This window comes from Heloderma suspectum, chromosome 17, assembly GCF_057233095.1.
Source record: "Heloderma suspectum isolate Gila_16-S chromosome 17, 16-S_ref, whole genome shotgun sequence".
Lineage (NCBI taxonomy): Eukaryota > Metazoa > Chordata > Lepidosauria > Squamata > Helodermatidae > Heloderma > Heloderma suspectum.
Genome location: NC_139474.1, coordinates 12,305,944 through 12,321,099, shown reverse-complemented (window position 1 = coordinate 12,321,099; position 15,156 = coordinate 12,305,944). Strand labels below are relative to the sequence as shown.

At 50.4% G+C, this 15,156-nt stretch overlaps 1 protein-coding gene across 7 annotated transcripts in view; it reads left to right on the top strand.

Moving 5' to 3' along the window:
* Positions 1 to 15,156, top strand: part of ADAM15 (ADAM metallopeptidase domain 15) — a 49,541-nt gene that overhangs the window by 18,681 nt on the left and 15,704 nt on the right. For all 7 annotated transcript variants that reach the window (XM_084824682.1, XM_084824680.1, XM_084824678.1 and 4 more), the window contains exons 9-18: positions 318 to 487; positions 1,094 to 1,175; positions 2,718 to 2,872; positions 4,330 to 4,504; positions 7,734 to 7,826; positions 8,701 to 8,896; positions 9,026 to 9,134; positions 11,503 to 11,668; positions 13,538 to 13,609; positions 14,006 to 14,117. In XM_084824682.1, the coding sequence (XP_084680808.1) occupies positions 318 to 487; positions 1,094 to 1,175; positions 2,718 to 2,872; positions 4,330 to 4,504; positions 7,734 to 7,826; positions 8,701 to 8,896; positions 9,026 to 9,134; positions 11,503 to 11,668; positions 13,538 to 13,609; positions 14,006 to 14,117 (1,330 nt within the window). The remainder of the gene's footprint in view (positions 1 to 317; positions 488 to 1,093; positions 1,176 to 2,717; positions 2,873 to 4,329; positions 4,505 to 7,733; positions 7,827 to 8,700; positions 8,897 to 9,025; positions 9,135 to 11,502; positions 11,669 to 13,537; positions 13,610 to 14,005; positions 14,118 to 15,156) is intronic.

The following is a 15,156-nucleotide window of genomic DNA, read 5'->3' as shown; positions in this document are numbered from 1 at the left end:
TTATTTTTCTCAGATTCCATGAATTCTGGCTCTAATCCAGCATGGAGAGAATATATATATATATATATATGCGTGCGTGCACACACACACACACATACATACATACATATATATATTATACACACATACATACTGTGTGTGTGTGTGTGTATGTATATATATATAAAAAGAAAAAATATATTATATTATATTATATTATATTATATTATATTATATTATTATATATATATTTTCCATTAAGCTCTGCTCTCTCTTTTTGGGGGTTTTTATTTTGTTTACCTAACTGCCCTTTCTCTGTTCTCCCCTGCCCTGCCCAGTTTTTTCGGACAATGGGTCTGCGGGTGGCGCTTGTGGGCCTAGAAGTCTGGAACGACCGGGACCGCGTGTCGGTGGACGGCCCCCCTCAGGAGGTGCTGGAGCGGTTTCTGCAGTGGAGGCAAAAGGAGCTGCTGCCACGGACTCCCCATGACAGCGTCCAGCTCATCATGTGAGGAGCTGGCGGGGTTAGGGATGCTATGCCGGGAATAGATCGAGAGGACCCCAGTGAGGCGGTGGGCAGAGGAGAGGCATCTGCAGCTAAAACCCTGGGCATTCTGGGTCCTTGTTAGTGCATTCTGGATCCTTTCCCTGTATGGCTGGTTGGGGAATGCTGGGAGTTGTAGTCCAGACCATCTAGAGGGCTGGGGAAGGCTGCTTCAGAGCATGGGTGGGCAGAAGTCGCTCTCCAGATGTTTGGGATTTAAGCTCCCAGCATTCCTGACCATTGCCCATGCTGGCAGGGGCTTCTGGGAACTGAAGTCCAAAACATCTGGAGATCTACCTTCTGCCCACCCTTGCTGTAAAGAGTAAGGTGCTTGACCTGGAATCCTCACGCTGTGGGTATGGCCACGGAGAGGCGGAGCCTAGAATCTTGGTGGGCGGAGCTGTCTGCACTTGCACACGGTGTCTGTCCTGCAGCATGCTTTCACAGCTGCAGCTAGATTCCAGATGTGTGCTTTTCTCCTCTTTTGTGTTGGCTTGTGTAAACTTCATGCATCTGTGTCCGACTCCTCCTGCCTTCCCCCATTTTGTCCCCCCCCCCCCCCCCGTGTAGGGGCTCCCCGTTCACTGGCGGCATGATTGGGGCATCCACCCAAGGCTCCATCTGTTCCAGGCGGTCGGGTGGGATCAGCATGGTGAGTGAGTACTCGTGTCCCCTGCTTTCCTAGAGAGTTGGCATAGTCTAGCAGCTGAGCTACGGGTTGGCGAGCCCAGTTTGAATCTCGGCATGAAGTCACAAGGCGGACCTACACAAGCTCGGTCTCGGCCACCCTTCTCATCTGCAATATGGCAGATCATAATACTGGCTGACCTCACAGGGTTGTCGTAAAGAAAGTGTAATACAGGGAAGGGGAATGGGCCGCTCTGGTGCAGCCCCTGCCGTGTGGCCATATGCGGGGGCGACAATTTTTTTTTTAAAATGCCGTGTATGTGTGTGTGTGGGAAATAGCAGCTTTTAGCACTACAGAGCATTAAATGGGTCAAATTTTGCTTGTTCTGAAGCTGGGTTTAACCCTTTAAGTGCTCTATAGCTGCCACAGAGGACTAAAAACGTCAAATATAGCTTCAGAACAAACGAAATTTGACCTGTTCAGAATTCTGCAGCGTTAAAACTGCCATTTCCCCCTCCCCCTAAAATCTGGATTTTATTTTTATTTTTTTGCTGGTGCCTTGCAGAATGCGGCCCGCGGAGAGGCATCAGCTGGGGCCAGAAATGGTCCCTAGACCCTCCCCCCAAACGTGCCCACCCCTGGTTTAACATAAAGCCATTTCAGCACCCGGACACACAACTTCACTGCTAGCTCTGAAGGTTGTTATCTGATAAGAGAAAACAGATCACTCTTAGGGGTTGTTAAGCAGGAGACAGACCACCCAGCGCCCCCCCCCCGATGTTTTGGGCTACAACACCCATCAGCCCCATCCAGCATGGCTGGTGGTTGGGGATTATGGGAGTTGTAGCCTAAAACATCTGGGGGGCGCTGGGTTACCTACTGCTGATTTTAATGCTTGATCAAACCTGCATAAGAGAGGATGAATTTGAGAAGAGGGGGCCAGAAACTTCTGACTGCCTTTTTAAAATGGGGGCATGTTTTCAACTGAATTTTTGCATCCCAAATTATAATCCCTCCCTGCAGGCGATTAAGTTAAAGGCCCAGTAATCTGGACATGGGGCGAGGGGACTCCTGCGTAGAAGAGGGGCCATAATTTGGTTGCGCTGCACATGGCTTTGCATGCAAAAGGTCCCAGGTTCCATCTTCAGCATCTCCTGGCATTGCTGAGAAGACACCCCCCCCCCCCCCGTCTGAAGCCCTGGGGAGTGAACATGATACTGTGCTGGGGGGACCAGTGCCCTGACTCGCTGTAAGCTGCCTCCTGTGTTTCTGTTTAAATCCTATTATTTGGAACTATGAGGACTAGCGTCTTATTTGGTGTTTAGACGAAGGCCTGTAGCTTGGTGGTAGAGCCCCTGCTTTGCAAGCAGAAGGTCCCAGGTTCGATCCCCAGCATCTCCAGGTAGGGCTGGAAAAACTCCTGCCTGAAACCCCAGAGAGCCACTGCTGCCGGTCTGTGTCGACAGTACTGGGCTAGATGGACCGAGGATCTGACTCAGTATAAGCCAGCTTCCTGTGTGGAGGACTCAGGCTGCCCTTCCCCACTCTCGTCCTTCCCTTTTCCAGGACCACTCTGTCAGCCCCTTGGCCATGGCCTCCACGCTGTCCCACCAACTGGGCCACAACCTGGGCCTCGACCACGACGGTGCTGGCTGCGCTTGCAAAGGCTCCAGTCCCAGGCTCCGCCCAGGCCACAGCTGCATCATGGAGCCACCGATGGGGTGAGTGTGCGCTTGCGGGGGGGCTGAGTCGCTAAGACGGGGTGTGGAACCTCGTCCAGCTCTCGGGGGCCACGTTCCAGTGGTGGGCAGGGCCAACTATACAAAATCTGCCAGCATCTTGTAGCGTCAAGCTCTTCCTGCCATAACGAAGCCTTAGGAGAGGAGAGGCATGTCGACCGGTTAGAATTGGGGGGGGGGGGGGGAATCCACAAAAGCCAGGAAACCACAAAGGAGAAGGTGGTGCAGGGAATGCTGATCAGATTTGCAGATGACACAAAATTGGGCGGGATAGCTAATACTTTGGAAGACAGAAACAAAATTCAAAGTGATCTTGATAGACTGGAGCGCTGGGCTGAAAACAACAGAATGACATTTAATAGGGATCAATGCCAAGTTCTGCACCTAGGAAAAAGAAACCAAATGCACAGTTACAAGATGGGGGATACGTGGCTCAACAACACTACAAGCGAGAAGGATCTTGGAATGGTTGTCGATCACAAGCTGAATATGAGCCAACAATGTGATGTGGCTGCAAAAAAGGCCAATGCTCTTTTGGGCTGCATTAATAGAAGCATCGCTTCCAAATCCCGGGAAGTACTAGTTTCCCTCTACTCAGCACTGGTTAGGCCTCATCGGGAGTCCTGTGTCCAGTTCTGGGCACCACATTTTAAGAAGGATGCAGACAAGCCGGAGAGGGTTCAGAGGAGGGCAACAAAGATGATCAGGGGACTGGAAACAAAGCCCTATGAAGAGAGATTGAAAGAACTGGGCATGTTTAGCCTTGAGAAGAGAAGACTGAGGGGAGACAGGATAGCACTGTTCCAAGTACTTGAAAGGCTGTCACAAAGAAGAAGGCCAGGATCTCTTGTCGATCATCCCAGAGTGCAGGACACGGAATATTGGGCTCAAGTTACAGGAAGCCAGGTTCCGGCTGAACATCAGGAAAAACTTCCTGACTGTTAGAGCAATGCAACAATGGAACCAGTTACCTGGGGAGGTGGTGGACACTCCTACGCTGGAGGCCTTCAAGACGAGGCTGGACAGCCACCTGTCAGGGATGCTCTGACTTGGATTCCTGCATTGAGCAGGGGGTTGGACTCGCTGGCCTTGTAGGCCCCTTCTATGATTCTGTGAGTGGGGAAACCACCACAGCATCCCTGTGGCAGACGGCACTCGAACCTCTGCTTCCACACCGCCAGCGAAGGAGAGCCCACCCCCTCCTGAGGCCGTCTGTCCAGCTGCTGAACAGCTCTCACCGTTCGGAAGCATCTCCAATGCTTAGCCGAGATCTGCCATTCCGCCTGTGGGTTCGAGTTCTGCCCTCTGGAGCGACTGAGCACCCAGTCTGCTCCGTCCCCTTCAGGATGGCCCTTTGGAGTTTCGAAGATGACTCACGTGCGGGGACTTGAGGATGCCTTGGCTCTGAACGTCTTCTGGTCTGAATATCTCTTTGCTAGGATTGCTCTTGGGCTGACTTTCAGCAGCTGCAGCCAGCAGCGAGTCCAGGAGATCCTGCAGAGCAGTCGGGCCTGGTGCCTCTTGGACGTGCCTGATCCGGCCCGCCTGGTGGATTTGCGCTGCGGGAACCATCTCGTGGAGTCTGGGGAGGAATGCGATTGCGGCCTCCGGATGGTAAGAAGGCATCTCTCTCTTCATCCCCTGCTTTCCTCAGATGCCCTTGCTGTGCAGATCTGTGGTGTATATTCATTTATACAGGTGGGTCCTGCAACAAAATATTGCAGTGTGAAGTGATCCTGTTCAGGATGCCAGCCATGCCTTCTTCAGAGGCACTCCGTTCCATCTCCCTTCTAACAATGAGTCAGCATTCTCTAGCCACAGAGCAAACTCCGTCCTTATGGGGTTGTTTTGGGGTTCCTCCATCTGTGGAGGGGTTTTCCCTGAAGTTGGGTTGTTGCTGTTGGGTGTTTATTTATTTATTATTTAATTCAATCAGTTTATTGATCCGGTCAACAGACCTCAAAATAAGAGCTACTCTGTATAACAATAGACACGGGAGGATAAAATACAAGGCCATAGCTTGACTTACAGAAAGAAAATCCTAAAACATAAATTGAATATCTGTAGTTATACAATAGTTAAAGATCAAAGAAACAATAAAACAGAGCATAAGCTGAAAATTTAGTGTAGCTTCTTAATATTTTAGAGCGTCTCCTCACTGCTCTTTACAAGTATTTAGTTGCAATTTTTGTAACACTATTTTGTATCAGAAAGAAGAACAAGAACATAGTATTCAGATGATCCTCTTGGATACAAAGAGATTAATGGGTTAATTAACTCATTACGGAGATCTCGATAAAAATTACAGAGAAGAAAAGCATGGCTTACGATTTCAATTTCTTCTGAGCTGCAAGGACGTAGTCTGTTGGAATAAAGGGTAGTATCCAATGGTAGTCTTGTGTAGACTAGGCCCATTCACTTAACGGGTTTACTCTGTGTAGGAGTACCATTGGATACTGCCTGATCTGTCCCCCTAAATCTCCCATCCCAGACAGCTGAGGGTATCACATTAAAGTGTGGCAAGCGCAAACACTCTCCTATACTTTGAGATGCTTAATATTTGCAAGTATTTGGCTTCAGAGTTAACAGAAGCTGGATGAATGCCAAAAGCCAAGGGAGAGCAGGTCTTATTTGCTGCTGCAATTGAAGCTCGGAAATCTATATCTTTAATACACTGTATTATACCAGATCTGGCCTTCTCAGGGCCATATAGGAAAAGCAGCAATGGGGAGAGCCCTAGCCATTTAGCATCTTCATCCATAAACATACATACGGATCTGAATGGACCAATGTTCAGTTAGTGGATGGAGAAGCAGGGAAACACTAAGCGAAGCCAAAGTTTGAGAGCTAGAGACCAGATTCTGACTTCTATAGAGTCCAGGACTGCCCCCAATCCCAAAGCTGCGGCTGCCACACATTTGGGCAGCGGGGGCTGGTGGCTCCGATGTCAGTGGGGCGGTGAATCTGCTCCGAGTTTCAGTCAGAACCTGTCAGAGCTCTAAAGGAGCCATGCAAGGTGCAGAAGCGGTTTGAAAGGCGTCAAAAGGCGGTTTGACTTTTTTCAACACTTGAATTGCAGCCCAGAATCCAGATTTCAGCGCCAGATTTCAGCGCTAAGCAAGTGATTTCGGCAGTGAAAACTTGTAAGACTGAAGAGGTATCAGGGGACTGGAAAGACGATCAGGGGACTGGAAACAGAGCCCTATGAAGAGAGACTGAAAGAACTGGGCATGTTTAGCCTTGAGAAGAGAAGACTGAGGGGAGATAGGATAGCGCTCTTCAAGGACTTGAAAGGTTGTCCCAGAGCGGAAGGCCGGGATCTCTTCTTGATCATCCCAGAGTGCAGGACACGGAATAATGGGCTCAAGTGACAGGAAGCCAGATTCCGGCTGAACATCAGGGAAAACTTCCTGATTGTTAAAGCAACACGACAATGGAACCAATTACCCAGGAAGGTAGTGGGCTCTCCCGCACTGGAGGCATTCAAGATGAAGCTGGACAGCCATCTGTCAGGGATGCTCTGACTCGGATTCCTGTATTAAGCAGGGGGTTGGACTTGACGGTCTTATAAGCCCCTTCCAACCCTACTGTTCTATGATTCTAGGTATGATGGCCCCAGATAAACTCTGAATGGCAGCCACATTGTTGCGTGTGTGATCCATAGCGTAATTCCTGTGGAATGTCCAAGATAAAAAAGAGTGGAGAGATGATCCTAAATATTTAAAAGTTGAGATCTGTTCAAGTGTACATACATGTAGGGACCAAATATTTTTGTTACTTTTTGAAAAAACTAAAACCTTAGTTTTATCATAGTTGATTGAGAGAGCTTCATTCTGACAGTAGTTGGGGAGTTCCTTTAATAAATGTTTCAAACCAATTTGTGTTTGAGAAAGAAGAGCTGTGGCATCCACAAGTTTCTGCAAGTTTTGGTGTACGAAATTCAGGGGAGCTATTTGGGGGAGACATAATTGATGTAAGGATTACAGAAGAGGAGCTGAAATACACCCCTGTTTAACTCCCTGGGATGACTTTATAGAGTTAGAAAGACGGCTACTAACGCCATAGCAAGTTTGCATGGAGGTTTCCGAATACAATTCCTTTGTAAGATGAAGCGACCTTCTGCCAGTTGTTCTAGTCTTTGACTTAGCCCACAGGCTTTCTTGGGTTATTAGATCAAAAGCCAATTTAATTCTTGTTTGTTTGTTACATTTATATCCCACCTTTCTTCAAGGAGCCCAAAGCGGCTTATGCGATCCCCTTCATGATTTTATCCTCAGCACAACCCTGTGAGGTAGCTTCAGCCGAGAGCTAGCGACTGGCCAAAAGCCACCCAGCGAGCTTCGAGGCCAAGCGAAGACTAGAGCCTGGGTCTCCCGAGTCCAGGCCTAACACTCTAACCACTACACCACACTGGTGCTTCCTCTTGTGTGTGGATTGTGCTGTTTTGCTATGTAAGAATCAGCATTTAGAGAAGCACTTCCCACTGCCCCACACACAATCGCCCGATAAGCATGCTCAGTAGCCACAGAGTGTCTGTGGGAAGGCGGCGCCCTTTTAGATGTGACCTGGAGGCTCCGGGGCAGATGTGGAGCAAGCCCTGAGCACCCATGTCCAGTTCAGGGGCCACTGGCGCAGACAGAACAAGAGTGAACTAGGTTGCTGGTGGCAAGAATGCAGGGAGAGGGGTGAAGGAGGAGGCCTTTGCATTTTGGTGAGAGCCTGCTTCAGCTTTGCTCATCCCCCTGCAGCCCAGTATCACTGCGTGTGCTATGTCAAAGCAAGGATATGGAGCAGCCCACTGGCCTTCTCAGCGTAATCTCTCTCGCTCTCTTCCCGCTTTCAGGAGTGTGCGGATCCATGTTGTAACGCAAGCGCATGCCAGCTGATGCCTGGGGCCCAGTGTGCCACGGGAGGAGCCTGTTGCCACGAGTGCAAGGTAACTGGGCACGCCCAGGGAGGCTGGGGGGGTTGCTGATTCTCAGCCTCATCCCAAAGGGGCTCAGCATTCCGATTCACAAAGCTTCTGATATGCAGGTCCCATTCATTCATTCATTCATTCATTCATTTCATTTATATCCCGCCTTTTTTCCTCCCTAAAGAACCCAAGGCGGCATACATAATCCTCCTCCATTTTATCCTCACAACAACAACCCTGTGAAGTAGGTTGGGCTGAGAGTCTGTGACTGGCCCAGAGTCACCCAGTGAGCTTCCGTGACCGAGTGGGGACTAGAACCCAGATCTCACGACTCCCAGTCCAACACTCTAGCCACTACACCACGCTGTCCCACTTTTAATAAGAGCACATGGACACCTATGCCTTGCACATGTGTGTGTGTGTGTTTGGGAACCCTAAATCTGGCCCTCCTAAGAGCCCACTCCAGCCATCCAGGATTCTCCAGACCACTGTGCCCCCTTCTCCTGATCCCATCCCTTTTTCTCCAGCCACCCATCATTTCATGGTTTGCTGCCTTTGTGCATTTTTTCACCCCTATTCTAAAAGGCCCCAATGCTTCTCCTAAGGCTTACTTACTGGCAGTGAGAGCTTGAAGCTAAAATAGGCTGATATTTTCAGCAGTTAGGCCCCACCCACTTTTGCCTTCGGCCCTGCCCACCTCTGGAATGCGGCCCCTGAGAGCTTCTCTGAAATGGAATCTAGCCGTCTGGCTGAAAGAGGTTCAGTGACCCTCTTTTGCATAGATAGATGTGTAACTAGTCATTGCATCCTCTTTCATGGCCGCATTTGAGGGTCGGTGTGCACGCACACATGCTCTTTCATCACCCATGCTCTCCTTCCGTCTTCCTCCTTGTAGCTGCGCAGTGCCGGATTTGTCTGCCGTGGAGCCCAGAACGAATGTGACCTCCCTGAATTCTGCAACGGGGTCTCCCCGCGCTGCCCTGCCAACGTCCACAAACAGGACGGGACATCGTGCGAGGAAGGCACGGCTGTTTGCTATGGCGGGACATGCCCCACTTACTGGAGCCAATGTCAAGACCTTTGGGGCCCCGGTAAGCAGACGCCCAAGCTGCGTGCTGGGGAGACTTCGCACAGAGAGGCGGGAGGAGGCTTCGTGCCTGGGTGGCCGCCACCACATCCCGCTCTGGTCCCGTCCTGACTCCCTCCCTGTCTCCTGCCAGATTCAGTCCCTGTCTCGGATGCCTGCGTGGCATCCTTGAATGGGAGAGGGGACCTGGAGGGACACTGTGGGGAACGAGTCAGCGGTTCCTACATCCCCTGTGCCAAGAGGTGAGTGCCGCCCCTTCTCCTTGTCAGCTTCCTGTCTGCTGGCCTGGCCCTTGGGCTGTCAAACCTCTTTCAGCCTGAGAGCAGAATTAATTTTCATGCAAGCTCTTGTGCGTGTGTGTGTGGGGAGGGGGGCAAATGGGCAGCGCCAAAGGCAAAAGGAGCAGGGTTGAAAATGCCCGCATAATCTAGCTTAAAGCTCTTAGGCCACCAGTCCCTAAATCTTAGGAGAGGCCTATCCACCTTTTAGAATGTGGGTGGAGGGCACACACCGAAATGCCAGGAAAAGCCCCAAACGATCAGGCAGGAGAAAGGGGACAGGGAAGGGCAGGGCCCTCTGCAGACCCCACCCATCTGGTTCACTTGAAGACTTATCCACAGGCCAAGAAAACTGGAGGGAGCACAAATTGCACGTGGAGAAGGAGCCGCTGGCCGCCTTTCTCTGTGCATTCATTGGTTCCCTTGCCCTCTTACCTCTGTCCTTAGTGGCTAATTTTCCTTGCTCCCGCCCTTCCCTGCTCATGCACGCCGGCTGCTCGCCCCCTGCTCGGCTCCCCCTGCCAGCAGGGCCAGCTAAAGGAACAGGAAACTAACAAGGGAGAAAAGTATTCCCAATACATCCAAGCTTGGACAAGCCAGAATCTGAAGCCTGTTCCAGGGAGCGACTTGGGTCTGGATGCAACGGGAAGGTTTTGCTTCCTCGTTAGTTTCTGCTTTGTTTAGCTGCTGGTGGAGGAGCCAAAGGGGGGCGATTGGGCGGCTTGCTGAAGCGCGCTGCTTGCGAGCGCTAAGCCACAATTCTTAACAATCCTAGCTTATTGTTACATCCAAACCTGGTCAGTGATTCTGCTCGGATCTGTGCAGAATACAGACAAGGTTTGAGCTCATCCTTGTTGTGACCATACTTGTTTTAATACATCCACAAAGGGTTTGCACTTGCCGCAGGGGGCGGGGGGGTGATAAGTGGAGATTTTGGCAGGGGGAAGCCTGCTGTCCCTCACCCACAGTTTAAAGTGGTATGGTCCGGGAAGGACTTGGTTCTTTGGTTTTGCTCGAACCATGCATATGCCACTGCTGGTTTTGAACTCCCCCTTTGCACAGGAAGTAGTCTTATACAAAGTGAAGCTGTTGCCCCACTAACTCAGCATTGTCTACATCAGCTTTCCCTGACCTGGCACCCTCCAGGTGTATTGGACTACAACTTCTATCATCCCTAGCTAGTGGGGGATAGGAGCAGTTTTGCTTGCTGGGGGTAACGGGAGTTGTACTCCAACACAGCTGGAGGGTGTCATGTTGGGGAAGGTTATTCAGAGGATGAGCTCTAAAACAAAGTAAGATTGCAGTCCTCATGATTCTGAATAAGGGATTTGAATAGGAACCTAGGAAGCTGCCTTATGCAGAGTCCAACCCTCCAACTAGACTGGGAGCATGTAGAGGCTGGCTGGCAGTGGCTCTCCAGGGCTTCAGACGGTGTCTTACACAGCCCTGCCTGTAGAGGCTGGGGACTGAACCTGGAACTACCTGCATGCTAAGCATGTGCTGTCCTTCTGAGCTATGGCTAGGAATGTGAGAACTCACGCTAGCTCGGTTTCTCTGGGCGCTCGCCAAAGTGGCACCCCTGCTCACACACCCCTGGACCCGCGCTCAGGCCGCCCACGAGCTCGGCGAGTTCCCCAGGCTCACCATGATCCTGTTCGGTGAGCGCCCGCCATTTTCGCGCCTTTGATTGCTATGTAAAACAGGAGGTTAAAAAAATGCATATATTTAAATATGCGCAGTTTGGAGCTGGGAAAGCTAAATAAGCACAATATTAGAGGTATAGTCCCTCTAATATTGTGCTTATTTAGTTTCCCCAGCTCCAAACTGTGCATGTTTAAATATGCACATGTTTTTAACTTCCTGTTTTACATAGCAATCAAAGGCACGAAAGTGGCGGGCGCTCACTGAACAGGATCGCGGTGAGTCCTGGAGAGCGCGAGCAGGCACGAGTGGGGGGCGAGCAAAGACAGCATCTCGGTGGGCACAGTCCGGGGATCATGGGCAGGGGGAGCCCAATGAATTCCCGGACCCAGTCGGGTGCCCGCGACATCCCTAGCTATGGCCCTTCCCCTGTAAGCATGTATTGAACAGGTGGGATTTTCTCTCCCTGATATTCGGCCAGGGTTAGAGGCTGTTAAAAGGTTACTAATCTGCAGTGAGCGATCCTGTGATAACCTCTTTCAGGGGAGAAACAGAGAAGATAAACTTAAGAGGCAGAGAAATGGAGACTGCTTTTTGTTTCGTTTTATTTTTAAACTAAAAACTGAGGACTAGAAGCTTGAACTGGAGCGTAAAGGGCAACCAGCGTAACAACTTAATCCCTTCCCGGCAGTGACGCATGGTGCGGGCGACTGCAGTGCCGAGGCAGCAGTGCCAGTGCTAAAAGACGAAACGCAACGGCTCAGGGCCCAGCCTGCCCACATAACACTCTGACGCCTGTCCACGACATCCTGGATTTGGCCATGGCGTTGCCGGGCACAGCCTGTGGCCCCAGCAAGGTGAGTTGGCGTCATGTGGACAGAGGGTGCGTCCTGCTAGGGCAGAGGTGCCGAAGCTCAGGTCCAGGGCCACATCCAGCCCTCCTGGGATCCCCGGATAGCCACGCCCCCTTCCTCTTTCCCTCAACCACCGATCATTGGGTGGTTTCCTGGCTTCCCCTCTCCCCAGTTCCTAGCAGATGAAAAGCTTCTCCTAAGGCTTGGTTCCTGGCACTAAGACCTGTAAGCTAAGATGTGCTGGGTGTCTTTGGGATTTCGGCCCTTTTGCCTCTGGCCCCCACCTACCACTGCGATGTGGCCCCTGAGAGCTTCTCCGTAATGGAATTCAGCCCTCAGACTGAAAGATGTTAAGAACATCAGAAGAGCCTTGCTGGATCAAACTGAGGGTCCATCTTGTCCCGTGTTCTGTTCACAGCTGCCCCAATGAGAAACCCACAAGAAGGACCTGAGTGCAACAGCACCCTCCCGCCCATGTTCCCCAGCAACTGGTGTATGTAGGCCCACTGCCTCTGATAATGAAGGTAGCATTTAGCCAGCAGGAGTAGAAGCCGCTGATAGCCTTCTCCTCCAGGAATTTGTCTAACCTCCTTTTAAAGCCATTCAAATTGATGGCCATCCCTATGTCTTGTGGAAGTGAATTCCACAGTTTAACGCTGCGCTGTGTGAATCATAGAATTATAGAATAGTAGGGTTGGAAGGGGCCTATAAGACCATCGAGTCCAACTCCCTGCTCAATGCAGGAATCTAGGTCAAAGCATCCCTGGCAGGTGGCTGTCTAGCCTCGTCTTGAATGCCTCCAGTGTGGGAGAGCCCACCACCTCCCTAGGTCATTGGTTCCATGGTTGTATTGCTCTAACAGTCAGGACATTTTTCCTGATGTTCAGCCGGAATCTGGCTTCCTGTCACTTGAGCCCATTATTCCGTGTCCTGCGCTCTGGGATGAACAAGAAGAGATCCTGGCCTTCCTCTCTGTGACAACCTTTCAAGTCCTTGAAGAGCGCTATCCTATCTCCCCTCAGTCTTCTCTTCTCAAGGCTAAACATGCCTAAAGACTAAAAAGTTCTTTCAGTCTCTCTTCATAGGGCTTTGTTTCCAGTCCCCTAATCATCTTCATTGCCCTCCTCTGAGTTTGTCTGCATCCCAGAACTGGACACAGTACACAAGATGAGCCCTAACCAGTGCTGAGTAGAGGGGAACTAGTACTTCATGTGATTGGGAAGCTATACTTCTATTAATGCAGCCCAAAAGAGCATTTGGCTTTTTTGCAGCCACATCACACTGTTGGCTCATATTCAGCTTGTGATCTACAAAAATTCCAAGATCCCTCTCACTTGTAGTATTGCCGAGCCAAGTATCGCCCATCTTGTAACTGTGCATTTGGTTTCTTTTTCCTAGGTGCAGAACTTGGCATTTATCCCTATTAAATTTCATTCTGTTGTTTTCTGCCCAGCACTTCAACCTATCAAGATCACTTTGAATTCTGTTTCTGTCTTCCAGGATATTAGAAGCCCTTCCTTTGATCCGTCCTGAATCTCCCACCAATCAGCTTCATGGGAGGACCCACTGGGTGTATTATGAGAGAGGGAGGAAAACGTCTCCCTCTCCACTTTCTCCACCCCAGGCATCATTTTGTACATCTCTGTCATGTCTCCCCTCACTCGCCTTTTCTCTAAGCTAAACAGTCCCAACGTTGCAACTTTTCCTCCTAGGGGAGTTGCTCCAGCCCCTTGATCCTTCTAGTTGCCCCTTTCTCCACTTTTTCCAGCACCCCTGCTCTAGGGGGCGTGGGTTTTCTCTGACCTGCTGTTGCCATGCCAAGCTCCTCGGACAACCTGCCCCCTAAATGTCTTTTCCTTTCTCCACTTCCAGATCTGTGTTGATAAACGGTGCCAGGATCTCTCCTTGTTGAAGCTGCCAGTTTGCCAGTGCAACGGGCATGGGGTAAGCAGCGGGGTATGGTGGGAGGGGTTATTAGTGGCAGAGGACCAAAGGGGACCCTTTGCAAGGGGGCATGCCCCATGTCCCAAAAGGATTCTGCTAACTTTGGCTACTGTGCACCTTGACTTGGGGGTGGGAGGCACCTTTTGCTGCTCTGCTTCAGGCAGCAAAATGTCTTGGGCCGGAAAAAAGGTTAGATACCCCTGCGTAGGCCCAGCCCTGCCCAAATGCATTCCCCCACTGATTCACCTCTGCTTCCACTCACGATATCAAGCATCTTTACCCTCCCTGGCTACTTAGGTATTCCTTTTGTTTACCTTTGATTTTCTGCTCGGGGTTGTTGCCAGGTAACGGGGCTCTGGGTTAATTTCTCTCCTTTCTCTGCCCTGCCGGCTGCAGGTCTGTAACAGCAAAGGGCACTGCCATTGCCAGCCAGGCTGGGCACCCCCAAACTGCCAGAGCAGTGGGTCTGGGGGCAGCGTTGACAGTGGTCCCCCTCCTATGGATCAAGGTAAATGGGGAGGGGAGCCCTCATGGGTGGCTGAAAGCCTGTATATTGGAGCTGGAAGGGTGTGTCATTAGGGGCATGATGATGATTTATGTTAATATTATTGATTATTAGTAATAATAATTATTATTCTTGATTATCATTATTGATGTTAATTGAGTAGTATTGGATATTATTATTATTGATTACTATTATTGATATTGATATTGATTGTTATTATTATTGATGATGATGTAGTCCACATTTCCACAAGCACGGATAACATCCAGGAGTGCCAGTGCTTTCCTGGGCTTGGTGTCAAGGGCTCCTTGGAGGCCTCTCTCAGTCTAATCCAGTAGCCAAGTCCAGACACAGACAAAGGGATTCTTTTCAAAGCTTTATTCTTCTTTTACAACTTAACAACTCTACCGTTAGCAACTAGATATGAGCAGCAGAGTACCTGTGCCCTAAGTTGGAACAGTTGGTCCCTGTTTGAAAGGGAATTACTGGCAGACCCCTGAACTTAAGGGCTAGGGAGAGTCCCTCCCCTTTTCCCTTGGATCCTCTGGGCGCAGCCGTTGTTTGCGCGCCAACCGGGCACTACGCCTCCTTTCTGCGCCCTCCATTTGGCGCCGCTCTCTGTGTCGGCGTCGCGCGTCCATCAAGTCTGTTTTCCACACTCTGTCACTCCCAGGACTGCTACCTAAGCTAGGAATGCTGGTGGGAGGAATCTCCGTCAACTGTTGGTCCTGGGAAAAAGGGGCGCGCTCCTCTCCCAGGAGCGACTCCTCTTCCTCAGAATCAGAACTGCTCTGGGATTCTATGGGCTCAGTGTCCACCCTGACACTTGGCATCTTTGGGGAAGAGAGGTTGCCAGGGCCGTAATGGCATTTTGGTCATATTTTTTCTTTTCCTTTAGAAATGTGCAGTGATTTTATTTGTCCATTCCTTTTCTAAACTGCCAAAGCTCTCTGGACAGTCCACTGCCCTTGAAACCCTCAAATACAATATGGTAAAACATCGTATAAAAAGCCTTGAAAGTTTTTTTAAAAAGCAAAAAAAG